At 27.8% G+C, this 19,721-nt stretch overlaps 1 protein-coding gene across 1 annotated transcript in view; it reads right to left on the bottom strand.

The window, feature by feature from the left end:
* Positions 1-15,882, bottom strand: part of LOC111679773 (pro-resilin) — a 30,651-nt gene extending 14,769 nt beyond the window's left edge. Inside the window, exon 1 of the mRNA XM_046955398.1 lies at positions 15,499-15,882. Coding sequence (XP_046811354.1) covers positions 15,499-15,528 — 30 coding nt within the window. The 5' untranslated portion in view covers positions 15,529-15,882. The remainder of the gene's footprint in view (positions 1-15,498) is intronic.
* Positions 15,883-19,721: the final 3,839 nt, after the last annotated feature.

Raw genomic sequence — 19,721 nt, 5'->3', positions numbered from 1 at the left:
GTGTGTTGACAGTGATTTTACATAATTTTTATTCGGTTTTAATGACACACTTTGATATTTTTGGTAATTGAATATTATGCTTATTCTAAAATTTCAAAATCTAAGTAAAAATATTAGTTTTAATAAAATTCTATATTTTTAATTTGAGTTTTCAGAAAAATATGCAAAAGTGGTATTTTTCAATTAAAAAACATCTTATGTTTTAATTGTTATCAACATTTTGGTTGTTTTTCCCAACATGTGTTTCTTGAAGAGTAATTCCTTTTAGATACCATGTTATTTTTGCTGATATGCATAACGCCCACTTGTTGCTACTGTATGTTAAACATATTTTTCTTTTCTACTTTTGTAAATTTTTTTGTTTAATTTGTTTTTTCATTAAAAAATATATTTTTTATTAAAGTTTGATAAATAAATTAAACAATAGACAACATGTTGCTAAATGTAGACACATGTTAGAATAAGAAAAAAACTATTTAGATGGATGGATGAATGGGTGGAAAGCTAAAAATGTGTGTACGAGTAGATGTACAGAGATTCATGTGAAATATTGCACTATCTAGGTATAGGAAACTAATTGAAAATCGAAAAAAAAAACGCTTAATGTTAGGAAATCTATTAACATTTTCTAAAAATGTAGTCAAAAAAATAATATAAGTCTAGTAAAGTCGAGTAAAATTTAGTTTAATTAAACTATATCTATAGCCTACTCTATAGTCTATAGCCTAGTCTATAGTCAAGTCTAGTCTATAGCCTAGTCTATAGTCTAGTCTATAGTCTAGTCTATAGTCTAGTCTATAGTCTAGTCTATAGTCTAGTCTATAGTCTAGTCTATAGTCTAGTCTATAGTCTAGTTTATAGTCTAGTCTATAGTCTAGTCTATAGTCTAGTTTATAGTCTAGTCTATAGTCTAGTCTATAGTCTAGTCTATAGTCTAGTCTATAGTCTAGTCTATAGTCTAGTCTATAGTCTAGTCTATAGTTTAACTAAAAACTAACTAAAAATCTTTAAAATTCTTTTGTATAGCCTACATTTAGGCTTTTAAATAAATTACGTATTATTGCTTAATTATCACAAATTTAACTTAAATGAATTTATCTCTAAAATATTATTGAACAACACAATGTCTAAAATACCAACATAATCAGTTTTTTTGATTATTTAATTGCAAGTACGTACATATGTATATGTATATATATACATATGTATGTATATAAATACATGTGTATATGCGTAACTAAGAGTTCAATTGCAATGAATACCTAATTATATCTAATATCCCATGGTTATGTGTTTAATTTTGCATGAATTTCGTTAATATTTTTTTCTGTATGTGTGTGTGTTTCTTTCTGTATTTTAATAGTAATTTACTACTACTGTAATTGCATAATACTCATAATGCGTAGTACTAAGTATATGGAATAGTATTTTAGTTAAAATAGCTAAAGGTAATTTTTGGAAAATTACAACAAAAGATATGTTAAATTAGCAAATAATTTGAATGAAGGAAAGACAATAACAAACAGTTAAAAATGCTAGATAAATGTGTGGGATGTAGTTATGAAGTATTTTAAGAAGATTTCTAAAGAATATTATGTAATTTTCAAAATTAGTTTTAATAAAGATTGTTCTACATACATATAATAGTGGTTTACATAGAAATGTCCATCAATTCTTCTTAAAGCAATAATACTTAAAGATGTGTAAACAAAATGTCATGTAAATTATGCGTTTTGTTTACAATTTAATCTACATTTATGTTTCACACATATTTCTAATACAAGGACTCCTTAAAGTATGCTTTATTTTATATCAACTTTATGTTGCCTTCAAAGTATGCTTTAAAATTTATACGTTTTGTTGTTTTTGCCATATAAAACTTTGTTTTCTATATATTTTTTAGATTTTTTTATGATTCTAAACTATCAACAGCATCAGCAGCAATAGCTGTAGTGTCAGTAACAACGACAACATCAACAATGGCAACAAAATAAGGTCGTAAAACATTAGCAATAAACATTTCATTGACAACATATGCTGTACATTGTAGCAATAACAACTGTTATACATTTTCGTTGTTGTATGTTTTTTTCATATTTTTTAGATTTTTTTTTTTTTTATTTTTCACTAGCAAACCAAAAAATACATTGAAACAACTACAACAAATATAAAACTTTTGATACAATTGTCTAGAAACAATAATAACAGAATACATACAAGGATCTGTAGATACATATATAAAGTGTTTATGTAGGGTTAGTTGTAATCGTAAATATATGTATATGTATTTGTTTTTGTCTTTATTGCTAAAGCTATTTCTAAACAAATGTTTATAACACTTCAATGATGATGTGAACAGCAATTTTTTAACAATTTTCCTTAAACGTTAGAGCGCAAAAAAAATGAAAGAAAGAAATACTAAAATGTGTCACCCAAAAACGTGATTTTTTTAAGATGAGGAAATAAAAAAGTTTATTTTTATACACGAGCATCATAAATACTACAAATTAGTTAACAATAAAAATATAGAGTTTAGAAAATATTCAGGCAAAATTTTCTCTAACACATGTGTTACCTAATGAACAAGTAGATCCTAATGATGTGACACGTAGTATATACATATAGGGGTTTGATACAATTTGTTTGTTTTTTATTTAATACTTTTGTTATTATTTGCTACACATATACATAAGATAATGATGAAAATCATTATAGCTTGAACACTGAGAGAAAATAAGTTGTTTTTAAAATTTTTTAAATTGTGGTTCAATAATATTTTGTTTTCAATAAAACGAGCAGCTAAGTTTTATTAAAATTGGTTGAAAATTTCAAAAGTTATTAAATTTTTTTACAAATTTCTCCTAAATGTTTAATGAACGTACTTTCCAAAAGTAATTTAGTATCCGTAGCATATTTTTAGGAAGCTTCAGGAAAATTGTAAGACAATTTTAAGTAAACCGTTGCTGATAAGTTATATAACAAGTTCAGTTCTAATTTAGTTCTAGTTCAGTTCCAGTTCTGTTCTAGTTCTGTTCTAGTTCTGTTCTAGTTCTGTTCTAGTTCTGTTCTAGTTCTGTTCTAGTTCTGTTCTAGTTCTGTTCTAGTTCTGTTCTAGTTCTGTTCTAGTTCTGTTCTAGTTCTGTTCTAGTTCTGTTCTAGTTCTGTTCTAGTTCTGTTCTAGTTCTGTTCTAGTTCTGTTCTAGTTCTGTTCTAGTTCTGTTCTAGTTCTGTTCTAGTTCTGTTCTAGTACTGTTCTAGTTCTGTTCTAGTTCTGTTCGTATTCTGTTCTAGTTCTGTTCTAGTTCTGTTCTAGTTCTGTTCTAGTTCTGTTCTAGTTCTGTTCTAGTTCTGTTCTAGTTCAGTTCTAGTTCAGTTCTAGTTCGTGTCTAGTTCTGTCTAGTTCTGTTCTAGTTCTGTTCTAGTTCTGTTCTAGTTCTATTCTAGTTTTGTTCTTAGTTTCTGTTCTAGTTTTGTTTCGTGTTCTGTCTAGTTCTGTTCTAGTTCTGTTCTAGTTCTGTTCTAGTTCTGTTCTAGTTTCTGTTCTAGTTCTGTTCTAGTTCTGTTCTAGTTCTGTTCTAGTTCTGTTCTAGTTCTGTTCTAGTTCTGTTCTAGTTCTGTTCTAGTTCTGTTCTAGTTCTGTTCTAGTTCTGTTCTAGTTCTGTTCTAGTTCTGTTCTAGTTCTGTCTAGTTCTGTTCTGTTCTGTTCTAGTTCTGTTCTAGTTCTGTTAGTTGCTGTTCTAGTTCTGTTCTAGTTCTGTTCTAGTTCTGTTCTAGTTCTGTTCTAGTTCTGTTCTAGTTCGTTCTATTCTGTTCTAGTTCTGTTCTAGTTCTGTTCTAGTTCTGTTCTAGTTCTGTTCTAGTTCTGTTCTAGTTCTGTTCTAGTTCTGTTCTAGTTCTGTTCTAGTTCTGTTCTAGTTCTGTTCTAGTTCTGTTCTAGTTCTGTTCTAGTTCTGTTTTAGTTCTGTTCTAGTTCTGTTCTAGTTCTTTTCTAGTTCTGTTCTGTTTCTAGTTCTTTTCTACTTCTGTTCTAGTTCTAGTTCTGTTCTAGTTCTGTTCTAGTTCTGTTCTAGTTCTGTTCTAGTTTTGTTCTAGTTCTGTTCTAGTTCTGTTCTAGTTCTGTTCTAGTTCTGTTCTAGTTCTGTTCTAGTTCTGTTCTAGTTCTGTTCTATTTCTGATCTAGTTCTTTTTACTACCGTTTGATTTTCTATTTTTTAGCATAGTTTTAGGTGCTGCTTGCCTCTTAGTGTATTTCCTAGTACCTTTTTCTTTCCAAACATCTAAACGTTTTTGCTGTAACTGTCATTAAGTACTTGGCAAATTGTGTTTAACAAAAAAAGGACAAAATTATGATATTTTTTCTGTATATTTTCTCAAAAATAAAAACTTTTGTAGATTTTGGCAAATAGTTTGTATTTTTGGGTGTTGTATTAGTCTTTAAATAATAAATTTCATTGTACAGCTATGTGTATATAATGGTTTTGTCATTTATCGAAAATTCTAAAAGCAAGCTATAATATAAAAATAACAATACAATACAACAAGCCTACTTTTAGGAAAATACTCATCATAATAAAGAGTGAAAAAAATATAATATAAAGAATAAGTAAAGGATAAAGTAAATATGAAAACAAAATTAATTTTACTGGCAACAAATGAAACCAAAAAAAATAGTTTTAAGGCTTAAGATAATAAAAATAATTTAACAAAATTGTTAAAGCTAAAGACGGACATAAATTAATATTCCTTTTTAAATTTATAAAATAAATAAATTAATTTTATATGCAGTTACCCTAAATGTATGCTTAACAAAATACTTTTACATATCTTTTACTTTTCCCCCTTTTATAGTCTCCTTTGCTATTTCGAAATATTTTCCCTAAATCTTTTTGTTTAAACTATTTTCAACAGCTTTGATTTGATTTTATTTATGTTTTATTTTATTTTAACAGAAATTTACGTTCAAATTGTTTATGTTTATAATGTGTTTAGTGTGTTTGTTGTTTGGTGTGTGTGTTGTAATGAATTTTTTGTACAAATAATTGTGGCATAGTTTTAGGGTTTGTTAGCTTGTTTGTGTAACATTTAAATTCTTTTCACAATAAATATTTTTCATTCAAAAATTGTTTTATTTATTTTTTCTTTTTTTAAAAACAAAAAATTTTTGTTTTGTTGAATTTGATTTATTTATATGTGTGTATATGTATGTATTTGTACATATATGTTTTACAAATAGAAACTAAAAGTTTTATTTTTGTTAAACCACATCAAAGAATTTTTGTTATATGCATAAATGTTGCCTAATGTGTTTTCAGTCTACTTAAAATCAACCATAATATAAAACAAAATCTACTTTAAAGATTTTTAGCTTAAATTGGATTTGTAATTTTTTCTGAAAATAATTATGTATCATTTGTATAAATCGTTCAAGAAATTTAAAAGTTTCAGATTTTATAAAATTGTTAAATTTTTTTGTTGCTCCTAAAACTATGCTTCGAAACTCGAAAGAATGCAAGTTTTGTGGCATAGCCCAGAGGTTGTCTAGCATGGTGTAGTCTGTAGTCTAGTCTATAGTCTAGTCTATCGTCTAGTCTATCGTCTAGTCTATAGTCTAGTCAGAGTAGTCTTCTATAGTCTAGTCTATAGTTTAGTCTATAGTCTAGTCATAGTCTAGTCTATAGTCTAGTCTATAGTCTAGTCTATATCTAGTCTATAGTCAGTCTATAGTCTAGTCTATAGTCTTAGTCTATAGTCTAGTCTTAGTCTAGTCTATAGTTTAGTCTATAGTCTAGTCTATAGTATAGTCTAGTCTATAGTCTAGTCTATAGTAATAGTCTAGTCTATAGTCTAGTCTATAGTCTAGTCTATATGTCAGTCTATAGTCTAGTCTATAGTCTAGTCTATAGTCTAGTCTATAGTCTAGTCTATAGTCTAGTCTATAGTCTAGCTTTAGTTTAGTCTATAGTCTAGTCTATAGTCTAGTCTATAGTCTAGTCTATAGTCTAGTCTATAGTCTAGTCTATAGTCTAGTCTATAGTCTAGTCTATAGTCTAGTCTATAGTCTAGTCTATAGTCTAGTCTATAGTCTAGTCTATAGTCTAGTCTATAGTCTAGTCTAGTCTATAGTCTAGTCTGTAGTCTAGTCTATAGTCTAGTCTATAGTCTAGTCTATAGTCTAGTCTATAGTCTATAGTCACTAGTCTAGTCTAGTCTATTAGTCTAGTCTATAGTCTAGTCTATAGTCTAGTCTATAGTCTAGTCTATAGTCTAGTCTATAGTCTAGTCTATAGTCTAGTCTATAGTCTAGTCTATAGTCGAGTCTATAGTAAGTCTATAGTCTAGTCTATAGTCTATCTATAGTCTAGTCTATAGTCTAGTCTATAGTCTAGTCTATAGTCTAGTCTATAGTCTAGTCTATAGTCTAGTCTATAGTCTAGTCTATAGTCTAGTCTATAGTCTAGTCTATAGTCTAGTCTATAGTCTAGTCTATAGTCTAGTCTATAGTCTAGTCTATAGTCTAGTCTATAGTCTGGTCTATAGTCTAGTCCTAGTCTAGTCTATAGTCTAGTCTATAGTCTAGTCTATAGTCTAGTCTATAGTCTAGTCTATAGTCTAGTCTATAGTCTAGTCTATAGTCTAGTCTATAGTCTAGTCTATAGTCTAGTCTATAGTCTAGTCTATAGGCTAGTCTATAGTCTAGTCTATAGTCTAGTCTATAGTCTAGTCTATAGTCTAGTCTATAGTCTAGTCTATAGTCTAGTCTATAGTCTAGTCTATAGTCTAGTCTATAGTCTAGTCTATAGTCTAGTCTATAGTCTAGTCTATAGTCTAGTCTTTAGTCTAGTCTATAGTCTAGTCTTTTAGTCTAGTCTATAGTCTAGTCTATAGTCTAGTCTATAGTCTATCTATAGTCTAGTCTATAGTCTAGTCTATAGTCTAGTCTATAGTCTAGTATATAGTCTAGTCTATAGTCTAGTCTATAGTCTAGTATATAGTCTAGTCTATAGTCTAGTCTATAGTCTAGTCTATAGTATAGTCTATAGTCTAGTCTATAGTCTAGTCTATAGTCTAGTCTATAGTCTAGTCTATAGTCTAGTCTATAGTCTAGTCTATAGTCTAGTCTATAGTCTAGTCTATAGTCTAGTCTATAGTCTAGTCTATAGTCTAGTCTATAGTCTGGTCTATAGTCTAGTCTATAGTCTTGTCTATAGTCTTGTCTATAGTCTAGTCTATAGTCTAGTCTATAGTCTAGTCTATAGTCTAGTCTTTAGTCTATTATATAGTCTAGTCTATAGTCTATTATATAGTCTATTATATAGTTTAATCTGCAATCTAGCAGAAAGTCTAATCTATAGTCTTCTCTATAGTCTAGTCTACTTTATAATATAGTCTGTAGTCTAGTCTCTAGTCTAGTATGAAATCTAAATTCTAGTCTATAAATATTAAAAACATTTGAAAAAAATATGTTAACTTCTTAAAAGCCTACCTTAAAGCTGTCAGAATTATCAAAAAGTATTGCATACTTCTAGGCATTACTGTGTCTGTCATATGTTTAGCACTTACATGACAAGTTTTGTTTCTTTTTGATAAAATAATTTAAAAAATTTTTGTTAACCTAATGTGATAATTTGCTTTGCAATTACACATATAATAAAAGATAATTTTCATACCCTTAAAGCCTTGTCATTTAACTTTTAATGGACATGGCAGACAGAGACGGACGGACGGAAAGTTGGAAGAGAAGAAAAACTAGATATGCAACTCACATTTTCTGACATTTAACAGCCTTAGCATTACAAAACCAACAGAACTTTAGCTAAATACACAAATATACCAACATACGTAGACATTTATAACTACTCTTCGCTATACACTTTTAAAATAGCAATGAATTGCCAACTTCCTTGGTGGAAAAATAAATAAAAGGAATTGTAAACGTTTTTGAATTAAAAATAAGCTAACAAAAAAAGTTATATACTCTATACACACATGCCATACAACGGTTGTTCTAGGTTTGGTTACAAAATATTTTTTTTCAGTTACTCTCTAAAAATTGCCACAATTTCTATGCCTTAGACAAAAACGGAATGTATTCTATACTTGATTTTTTACAGTTTGATGCTTTTCACGAAAAAAAAGAAACAGGATCATAGACCAAAGTCTGTTACCAAAATAAGGGAAGATTTTTGTTGTTGTCTATGTTGTCTATTCATACGCAGTGAAAAAAGTGTCTGTCTGGTTGGTTGTTATTTTTTGTGCATTTTGTTTTTACAACCCAACTAAAAACCCAGCAACACTCTGGTTTTGATTTTGATCTTTGCGGTATTGTATAGCTTTTCAGCTATAGTTTTTTTTTAATGTTTTTATTTTCCTCCACTCTTACCTTGTTTTTTTTTTTGCAAATGGCTGGCTCAGAAGCCTTACAAAAATATAGTGTCTTTTACCAAATGCAACAAAACGTGTTATTTGTAATGATACGAAAACTTTTACAGATTCTATATTTAACTTTTATTTTACTTTTTGGTTTATTTTTTTAATTGTATGTTTTAGTGTTAAAGTAGAAACTTCTTTTTTTGGAGTAATAGATGTTTTATACTAGGGAAGACCAGCTACAAATTATTGAGTTTTTTCAGTTTTAAGTTCAAGTTTAACTTTCTATAAGATTTTAATAACTACGCCTTAAAATATGCAATGAAGATTGTCAGAATGTAACGCCTCAACCTATGCTGTACAATTTTTTCATTATATTTAATATTAGTTTGTTTATTTTGACAATAAGTTTTTCTTTTAAAATATGTAAAAAATACTAAATTATAAAATTTTTTAATGTCAAAGTCCTGTTTTACATTTTTAAACTTTTTCTTATTTCACCTAAAACTATGCAATGAAATTGAAAGCCTAATTTATATTTGTCAACAAGTTTTTAATAATTGCAAATATTTGAAAGACAAAGTTTTAGATTTCTTACAGTTCTTTAATCTAAAAATCTCTGCAACATTTGTATTCTCTAACGCCTAAAATTATGCTTAATATAAAATTAAAAATTTAACTATGGTCACCTTACAGTGGCATATCAAATCTACCATACATTTCCAACTGGTTGCTAAGAAGTCAAAAACTTTTAATATGATATTTCTTTCAATTCTTCCTGCAGTTATAACATCACACAATCCTTGTACTCTTTTTTCTGCGTCCTTTTCTTTTTAAACCGCCCTTAAGAAAATTACGCGTTTTTTCTTTAATTTCTAGCATTCAACAAACAATTTTTTGTCTGTGTGTTTGCGTGTTATCAGAAGCCAGACAGGTCAAGTCTTATTTATTTTGAAATTTTTGCTATTTATCTTGAAAATTCATCAAAAGAATTTTAATGTTTTTCAGTTTTAGCATGAATTTTCAAAGGAAATACTCTGTATAAAAATTTACGTTTGTAAATTATCTTCGCATTATACGCAGACAAATATTTGCTTGTTAGCATTTCTAGCAGGGGTACCATCAGTACAAGGGGTACAATTTCTTTTCCAATTTTTTGTTTGGCGAATTTATAGTGTTACGGCTAATAAATTTTGTCTATTTAAATAAAAATTAAAATATTTTTTCGTTAAACAAGAGATTAAATTACTAAAGAAAAATAAAACAGTTAATGGAATGATCATCTAGCAGGTTAAATGCGTATCTATCCCTAAAATATATTAAAAGGATCCGATTTATAAAATTAAAACAGAAAAACGTATCATGCAAGTGTTAAACATATGACAGACACAATAACGCCTAGAAATAGGCAATGTTTTTGAAAGTTTTGAAAAGAAAACTTCAAGGTTGTCTATGGTTTAAACTATAGTCTAGTCTATAATCTAGTTAATAGTCTAGTCTATAGTTTAGTCTATAGTTTAGTCTATAGTCTAGTCTATAGTCTAGCCTATAGTCTAGTCTATAGTCTAGTCTATAGTCTAGTCTATAGTCTAGTCTATAATCTAGTCTATAGTCTAGTCTATAATCTAGTTTATAGTCTAGTCTATAATCTAGTTTATAGTCTAGTCTATAGTTTAGCCTATAGTCTAGTCTATAGTCAAGTCTATAGTCTAGTCTACAGTCTAGTCTACAGTCTAGTCTATAGTCTAGTCTATAGTCTAGACTATAGTCTAGTCTATAGTCTAGTCTATAGTCTAGTCTATAGTCTAGTCTATAGTCTAGTCTATAGTCTAGTCTATAGTCTAGTCTATAGTTTAGTCTATAGTCTAGTCTATAGTCTAGTCTATAGTCTAGTCTATAGTCTAGTCTATAGTCTAGTCTATAGTCTAGTCTATAGTCTAGTCTATAGTCTAGTCTATAGTCTAGTCTATAGTCTAGTCTATAGTCTAGTCTATAGTCTAGTCTATAGTCTAGTCTATAGTCTAGTCTATAGTCTAGTCTATAGTCTAGTCTATCAGTACAAGGGGTACAATTTCTTTTCCAATTTTTTGTTTGGCGAATTTATAGTGTTACGGCTAATAAATTTTGTCTATTTAAATAAAAATTAAAATATTTTTTTCGTTAAACAAGAGATTAAATTACTAAAGAAAAATAAAACAGGTAATGGAATGATCATCTAGCAGGTTAAATGCGTATCTATCCCTAAAATATATTAAAAGGATCCGATTTATAAAATTAAAACAGAAAAACGTATCATGCAAGTGTTAAACATATGACAGACACAATAACGCCTAGAAATAGGCAATGTTTTTGAAAGTTTTGAAAAGAAAACTTCAAGGTTGTCTATGGTTTAAACTATAGTCTAGTCTATAGTCTAGCCTATAGTCTAGTCTATAGTCTAGTCTATAGTCTAGTCTATAGTCTAGTCTATAGTCTAGTCTATAGTCTAGTCTATAGTCTAGTCTATAGTCTAGTCTATAGTCTAGTCTATAGTCTAGTCTATAGTCTAGTCTATAGTCTAGTCTATAGTCTAGTCTATAGTCTAGTCTATAGTCTAGTCTATAGTCTAGTCTATAGTCTAGTCTATAGTCTAGTCTATAGTCTAGTCTATAGTCTAGTCTATAGTCTAGTCTATAGTCTAGTCTATAGTCTAGTCTATAGTCTAGTCTATAGTCTAGTCTATAGTCTAGTCTATAGTCTAGTCTATAGTCTAGTCTATAGTCTAGTCTATAGTCTAGTCTATAGTCTAGTCTATAGTCTAGTCTATAGTCTAGTCTATAGTCTAGTCTATAGTCTAGTCTATAGTCTAGTCTATAGTCTAGTCTATAGTCTAGTCTATAGTCTAGTCTATAGTCTAGTCTATAGTCTAGTCTATAGTCTAGTCTATAGTCTAGTCTATAGTCTAGTCTATAGTCTAGTCTATAGTCTAGTCTATAGTCTAGTCTATAGTCTAGTCTATAGTCTAGTCTATAGTCTAGTCTATAGTCTAGTCTATAGTCTAGTCTATAGTCTAGTCTATAGTCTAGTCTATAGTCTAGTCTATAGTCTAGTCTATAGTCTAGTCTATAGTCTAGTCTATAGTCTAGTCTATAGTCTAGTCTATAGTCTAGTCTATAGTCTAGTCTATAGTCTAGTCTATAGTCTAGTCTATAGTCTAGTCTATAGTCTAGTCTATAGTCTAGTCTATAGTCTAGTCTATAGTCTAGTCTATAGTCTAGCGTATAGTTTAGTCTTTAGTCTAGTCTATAGTGTAGTCTATAGTCTAGTCTATAGTGTAGTCTATAGTGTGGTCTATAGTCTAGTCTATAGTCTAGTGTATAGTCTAAACTATAGTATAGTATATTGTCTAGTCTATAGTGTAGTCTATGGTCTAGTCTATAGTCTAGTCTATAATCTAGTGTATAGTCTAAACTATAGTATAGTCTATAGTATAGTCTATAGTATAGTCTATAGTATAGTCTATAGTATAGTCTATAGTATAGTCTATAGTATAGTCTATAGTATAGTCTATAGTATAGTCTATAGTATAGTCTATAGTATAGTCTATAGTATAGTCTTTAGTATAGTCTATAGTATAGTCTATAGTATAGTCTATAGTCTAGTCTATAGTCTAGTCTATAGTATAGTCTATAGTCTAGTCTATAGTCTAGTCTATGGTCTAGTCTATAGTCTAGTCTATGGTCTAGTCAATGGTCTAGTCTATGGTCTAGTCTATAGTATGGTCTATGGTCTAGTCTATAGTATAGTCTATAGTCTAGTATATAGTCTAGTCTATAGTCTAGTCTATGGTGTATTCTAGAGTCTAGTCTAAACCCAGAAATACGAAATCAACACATAAAAACAATATTAAACACTCAGCAAACTGATAGAGGGGAACATCTATAAAAGAGGACTTTTTTGTATTTTTTTTAGTCATTCCAACTTCCTCCTTCGTCTTGCCTTTCTAATCCCTTAATATTTTAATCATTTTGTTATATTATTGTTATTATTTAAAAAATATTTTTACAACTGTATATTTGTAAAACTGTTTATCAACAATGAAGTTTTTATTATAAAAATATTTACTTAAAAATTTCATTTAACATTCTTGCAAAAATCTTTATTTAGTTTTTCAAATTCTTTGCATAATTTAGACAAAAATTTCTTTTCGAATTAAAAAACACAAAGAAAATCTTGAAAACAATTTCATAATTTTTTTTTTGCAATAATAATAGACAATTCTTATATAAACATTTTACTAAAGAATTTATTTATACTAAATGTTTATATACATAAGTGTGTGTTCTTTATATAATAATAATAATAATAATAATAATAATAAATATGAACATGTTTAAACATGCACACAGACATTTACATACAACATGTGTATTTAAGAAAAAGAAAAGACAAAAGAATAACAACAAGAAATCCTTGTTAAAGGACATTTTAACATTTAAGCTGGACATTTTTATCTTTTTGACTATGATTTGTTTATAAGATTTATTTATGTTGTATATTTTATCAAGGAAATCTCTTAGATGAAGAAGAAGTGTAAGTTTATATGGAAATATACGTGATTGTGACAGTTATGTATATTTATATACTTAAGATATATAAATTTGTATAAATATATATTTGTAAAGAACCAAACTAAAAATAAAGACAAAATGTTTGTTTACAAAAGATCTCAACAGTTTGAAAGGACTATAGGTCCTTTAGAAGCAGTGGTATTCTTAAAAAAAAATAATGATTGTTTACTTTATACACTCCAAGTAAACTAAAAAGTAGAATGTCATCATTATATTGGAATTAAGTTGTTCTAAGCTACACTTTAAAAGTAAAAAACTAAATACTATTATTTCGAGACAATCACCGCGATCTACCGGTTCCATTCACTCATTAATCTAGGATGTTATATTCTAGTTATTTTCTACATGCATCTATGTATATTTCTCTGTATGTATTTGATTATTAAACAATATGATTTACTTCTGATTTTGGATGGTTTAACAAATAAATTACAACATTTTGCAAATTGTATCCAGCTATGAAATTTATTTACATTGTTGTTGAATATTTAGCACCCACCCAAGAAAACAACTACTGCTGCTGCTGCCAAATGTATTAATATTAGATTTTAACTTAAGTCTTTGACAAATCATATAAACAAAATTTTATGGAATTACAAAACAACAAATCTAAGAAGGATTTGACAGATTTAAGAGAAACCACTAAGTACTTGTAATTGGATAAAGAATAATTTAGTTTTAAATTGATTAGAAATATTATTAAAATAGAAATATGCATGCAGGGAAAGCTTTAAAGGAGTCGCCAGTTAAATTTTATATCCTGCTGTCTTTAACCATTTAAAAGATAATACAGTGGTTTTATTAGATCTTTAGAGAAAACTTAATTTTAAAAGAAACTACGGAGTTGATGTGAAGAAACAAAAGGATTTTTAGAAAAAAACATAATTTCAGTAAAATAGTTGATTTTAAGTGAATAGTCGAATCCTTTGTGAAAACAACAATTTTAAAAGAAAATCAAATTTTAAGTGAATTATAAGAAATCAGATTTTTAGTAAAAAATCTTATTATTAGTGGAAAATCATATTTTTAATAAAATTTATTTTTTTAGTAAAAAATAAGATTTCTTAAATTTTATTTACTATGTGCTATAGCCTTGTTTATAGTGTGTCTAATCCCGTCATCGACAGAGAGTAAAAACCAAGTTCTCTTACTTATTTTTATCGCTTCCTATACATGCGTGTGAAATTGCGAGTGCAAGAAAGCTCTTAACAAAGCTCTTTGACCCCTGATATATTTTGGACTAAAATCAAGTCTATAGTCTAAACTAAAGTCTGGATCATGGTCCAATCTAAAGTCAGAACTATAGTTTGATCTATAATCTGGACTGTAGTCTAATCTATGGTCTGAACTATAGTCTAATATATAGTGTGATCTATAGTCTAATCTATAGTCTTGACTTTAATTTAATATAAAGTCTGAACTAAAGCCTTATCTAATGTCTGAACTATAGTCTTATCTATAGTCTGATCTAGACTCTGGACTTTAATCAAATCTATAGTCTAGACTATAGTCTTGTCTATAGTCTAGACTATAGTCTTGTCTATAGTCTAGACTATAGTCTTGTCTATAGTCTAGACTATAGTCTTGTCTATAGTCTAGACTATAGTCTTGTCTATAGTCTGAACTATAGTCTTGTCTAAAGTCTGAACTATAGCCTTGTCTATAGTCTGGACTATAGTCTTGTCTATAGTCTGGACTACAGTCTGGACTACAGTCTAGTCTATTGTCTGGACTATAGTCTAGTATTTACAGTATATTAATCTATATTGTGAACTTTAGTCTAGTCAAAAGTGTAATCTATAATTTGGTTGCAGTCAGTAGTCTGGATAAGAGTCTAGTATATACTTCTCTATAGTCTGGTCTATAGTTTAGTCCATAGTCTAAGCTATAGTCTAGTCTATAATCTGGTCTATAATTTAGTATAAAGTCTTGGCGATAGTCTGGACTAACACTTAGTATATATACAAGTCTATAGACTAGACTACTGTTTTATAATCTTTACTGTAGTAACCTTTAGTATAAAGTCTAGTCTTTAGACTTGATTATATTCTAGTTATTAGAGTAGTCTGTAGTCTAGTTTACAGTCTGGACTGTAGTTCATAGTCTAAGCTATAGTCTAGTCTATAATCTGGTGTATAATCTAGTTTGAAGTCTTGTCCATAGTCTGGACTATAATTTTGTATATAGACTAGACTATAGTCTACTGTTGTCTACTTTAGTCTTAAGTCTAGTCTTTAGACTTGTTTATAATCTAGTTTATTGTCTGTACTATTGGCAATTCTATACTATTCTTTAGTCTATTTTACAGTCTAGACTATGGTCTAGTGTAGTCTACAGATTATATTCTGGACTATAATTAAGAATTTTTGTTATTTGGAGCGAAAAAATTATTGGATTTAATATAATTGCTAAATATTTTTAAACCGTTTTTATTATTTCAATTTTATTTAAAATATTTGCAACCAACACTTTTAAAAATTTAATAAATTTCATTAAATGCTTAACAATTTCCAATACTCACAATTAAAACAATAGTTTTCATTGACAGCATTTTTTCCACCAAAGTTTTGTAATCCAAAATCGAGCACAGAAAGAATTAAAATTATTGATTTACGCGTTTTAATTGTATTTATTAAAACACGTTTTACGTTTTTCGTTTTTTTTTTCAATAGAACACTTTTAATAATCCATTAAATAAAAGTTAAATCCTTTATAGGCGTTTCGTTTAATCCTTTTTTCCCAATTATTTACTTGCAAAAAAAAAAGGTTACTCTATACAATTATAGGTATTTTGTAACAAACAGTTTATTTCTTTTATTTTTATTAAATTAAACGTAAACGTTAATTGTATTTTATATTAAATTTGTTTTTTTTTTGTTCTTGTTGTGTTTGTATGATATTTCAATTATTTTGCTACAGAGTTAGCAGTATTTTATTATTATTAAAAAAAAATAAGTATAAACCGTTCGAAACAACACGTTAGATTTGAATTAGGGTTTGAAACAGCGATGCATTGCTTTTTATAACAATTACAGATGATGCGGATGATTCTGTCGCTGCGGCAAACAGCAAACAATGAGCAACACAAACAACAACAATATTAAAAGCAGCAGCAACAACAGCAAACAACAATAACAAATATTTAAACTGGAGTTGCCAACAATAAGTTGGGTGAGCAGTTGCTGCTACCATCACTACAACAACAACAAGAATAAAATGTATGAAAAAAATAAAAGTTAAGTACTACAACATCAAAATCAACTACTTACTATTAAATTCAAAACATTTTACTCTGTCTATTTGCTGCTCTTTACTTACGATCATCATTATCATCCTCCTCATTCTCATGATCATCTTCAACAACAATGAAATGTTGTTATTATTGTTGTTGCTGTTGTTTTGTTTATATGTTTAACCAAACAAAGCATAATGAACATGATCTTCTAGATCATCATCATCATTTTGCTCATCCCCATAGATTATGATCATTAAGCTATTTTGTTCATAATGTTGAATATTAGAAGTTTGTGTTTTTGTTGTATTTCTTCCCACTTTTGTTTTTTTTTCTTCAACTTTCGGATGTTTAAAACTCAAACTGAGTATTTTACTCTCAATTACTCTTTGAAGAGTAATTTTCTATTTCTATTGTTATTGTTAGAAAATAATGATCAACTAGATAATGTTTTATAATAATAATAATGTTGCTAATAATGAGCGTAATAATAATGATGTTAATTTTTTGTTATTATTGTTCAAATATTTTTCTTTTTTGGCCAATTTATGTTTCCATACAGACAATTGTGCTTCAACATCATGATCACCATGATCATCTGTTTAGACTTTTTGATTGACTGCTGCTGACTTGACTTGCTGTTGCTATTGTTGCTATTGTTGCTGCTGCCTTTATTTAATTCGAAGAGTATTTTTGTTTTAATTAAACTCTTTTTGATTTGAATTGAAAAGAAGAACAATTTTTGTTTTATTCTTTTTGCTTGGTGAACAAATGAAAATGAAAGTTAAAAGTATTCTGAATTTTAAAGTTTCATTTTTTAATCTATAGTTTATATAATAGATATAATCATCTAGTCTATAGTCTGATCTTTAGTATAATTTATAGACTGGACAACAGTCCAGTATAAAGTCTGGACTGTAGTCTAGTCTATGGCCTATAACTGGACCATGACGTCTAGTCCATAGTCTGAACTATTCAATTCAAAGCATAGCATCAGCTATAATCTAATCTCTAAGCTACACTAACATATATTCTGGACCTTAGTCTAGTGTATATACTATCTAGACTATATTCAAGACAAGGGTCTTGACTATAGTCTAGGCAATATTATAAACTAAAATCTGGGCTACAGTGTAGACTATAGATCTATTCTGTAGTGTGGACTATAGTCTATTCTGTAGTGTGGTCTATAGTCTATTCTGAAGTATTGACTATAGTCTGGATTATAGTGTATTCTTAGTTTAAGTCTCGATTATAGTCTATCTTCTTCTTTATAATGTGAACTATAGTCTAGTCTACAGTGTGAACTATAGTCTTGTCTATAATGTGGACTGTCATGTAGTCTATAGCGTAGATAGTTTATTCAATAGTCGGGACTAAAGTCTGGAGACTGTTTTCTAGTCTATAGAGGTGTAGTTCTATAGACTATGGAGACTATAGTCTGAAATACTGTCTAATCTATAAAGTAGTCTATAGTCCGATCTATTACCTAATCGATAGACTATATTCCAGACTCTAGTTAAGCCTATAATCTAAAGTTTGGTCTATAGTACCGTCAATTGTCTTGACTGTAGCTTGGACTATAGTATAGTCTATAGTGTGGACTATAGATTAGTCTAAAGTGTGGACTATAGTATAGTTTATAGTGTGGACTATCATGTAGTCTATAACATGAAATATAGTCTAGTCTATAGTCTGGACTATAGTGTAGTTTGTAGTCCTAATTGTAATCTAGTCTTAATGTGGTCTGATTTATAGTCTGTACTATATTTCTTGCTATAGTTGGACTGGACTTCAGTTTTTTCTATAGTTTGATCTATAGTCAAGTCTATAGTTAAGTCTATAGTCTAGACTATAGTCTATGCTATAATGTAGTATGGACTTTAGTTTAGTATACAGTCTGAATTATAGTCTAATCTGTAGTATGTACTATATGCTGTATTAAAAACTCGTATATAGTCTGGTCTATAGTCTAGTCTATAGTAGGTAGTCTGAACTATATTCTAGTTTAAAATAGAAATTAAACAATTTTCAAAAGAATTCAGAATCTTTGTTACAAATTTCTATAAAAAGATACATTTAAATAATTTCAAATTCCTGCATGACTTAATACATTCTATGCTCAACTTGTGATATAAAAAGTTTAAAATAATTTTTTTTGTAATTTATTTCTAAATAAATAATTAATAAATAAATTATTTATTCATCTGCAAGTGGTTTTTGTTAATATCATATAGTTGTTGTTTTTTTTGCAATTTTTTTCCTAGTCTTTGTATAATTACTTAGCAAGTACTAAAAAGCAGAAGATGTAAAACACTTGAGAGTTTATTTTTTATGCATAAAAAATTAGAAAAAATAAATTGAACATCTTGAGCACACATCTTGAATGTTATTGTTGTTTTATTTAAATGATTTAAATTGTTAATGATTTTATTGCTTAATAAATGTTGTTATTGCTTCTTTATAAAACAAATCAATAAATATTATTACTACTACTACTACTGTTACATAAAAACAAGTGTAAGTTGAGGAAAAAAAAATTATTTAATTTGAAATTGTAAATATTTAAGAAATTTTATAATTTAAACTCTCAAATCGTTAGATTTAATGACCTTTGAGAAAAATATTTTTTTGTTGTTTTTAACATTTTAAACCAGTTTAAATTATATTTGCCAAACACTCCCTGATATTTTGATGTTGGATCACCTTCTTAAAAAAAAAATCATTTAAAAGAAGAATTTTTCTATTAACGCCCTATTTGGTTTAAAGTTGTTTAATATCGTTCGATCTTTTTAAACAAAAGTTAATAATTCTTCTCTAAAACTAAAATTCATAATGTCAACTAGATTTTAAAACTCTTTTTTTAATTGTTTGTATTAAATTTATTATTTATTTTATTTCTGCTAATAAGCAGTGACATTTGTTTTAATATAAAAAAATTCTAATTTAGGCTTTAGATTTTATTTAAAAAACAGATATTAGCTTTAAAATTTTACACTTTATAAAACACTCAAAACTTTAGCAAAACTTTATTATTTAAAAAAAAAACATAAAAAATCCATTACTATACATTCCCCTTAATCAAAAGCCAGATCCGCCTTAAACAATAACCACAAATTCTGTTTAATTAAACATTAAATTATCAAAGACATCATCTAGCAAAATAATCAATTTACAATCACATTTTATTATTTCAGAATTTTTATTACAATAATGTAATATAAATATCTAATAAAAACACTATAATAAAAATAGTAAATAAAAGAAAAAAAATAAAATTACATTTACTAAACAACTATTTGTTATAATTAATGTTTACATTTGAAATATTAATGTTTATAAAACTGAGCAATAAAATACTTATTTTGAAAAAAAGCAAAAAAAGAAAACACAATTGTTGCACTTTTCACAAATAAATGTTTTGTAAATTTCAGCAAAAAAGAAAAAAATATCTACACTTTTAACGCCTTTTGTAGAAATCTGTTAAAAAATTTCCAAAACCATTCATTCCT

Source organism: Lucilia cuprina, chromosome 6, assembly GCF_022045245.1.
Source record: "Lucilia cuprina isolate Lc7/37 chromosome 6, ASM2204524v1, whole genome shotgun sequence".
NCBI classification, from domain to species: Eukaryota; Metazoa; Arthropoda; class Insecta; order Diptera; family Calliphoridae; genus Lucilia; species Lucilia cuprina.
This window is presented reverse-complemented; position numbering and strand designations above follow the sequence as displayed.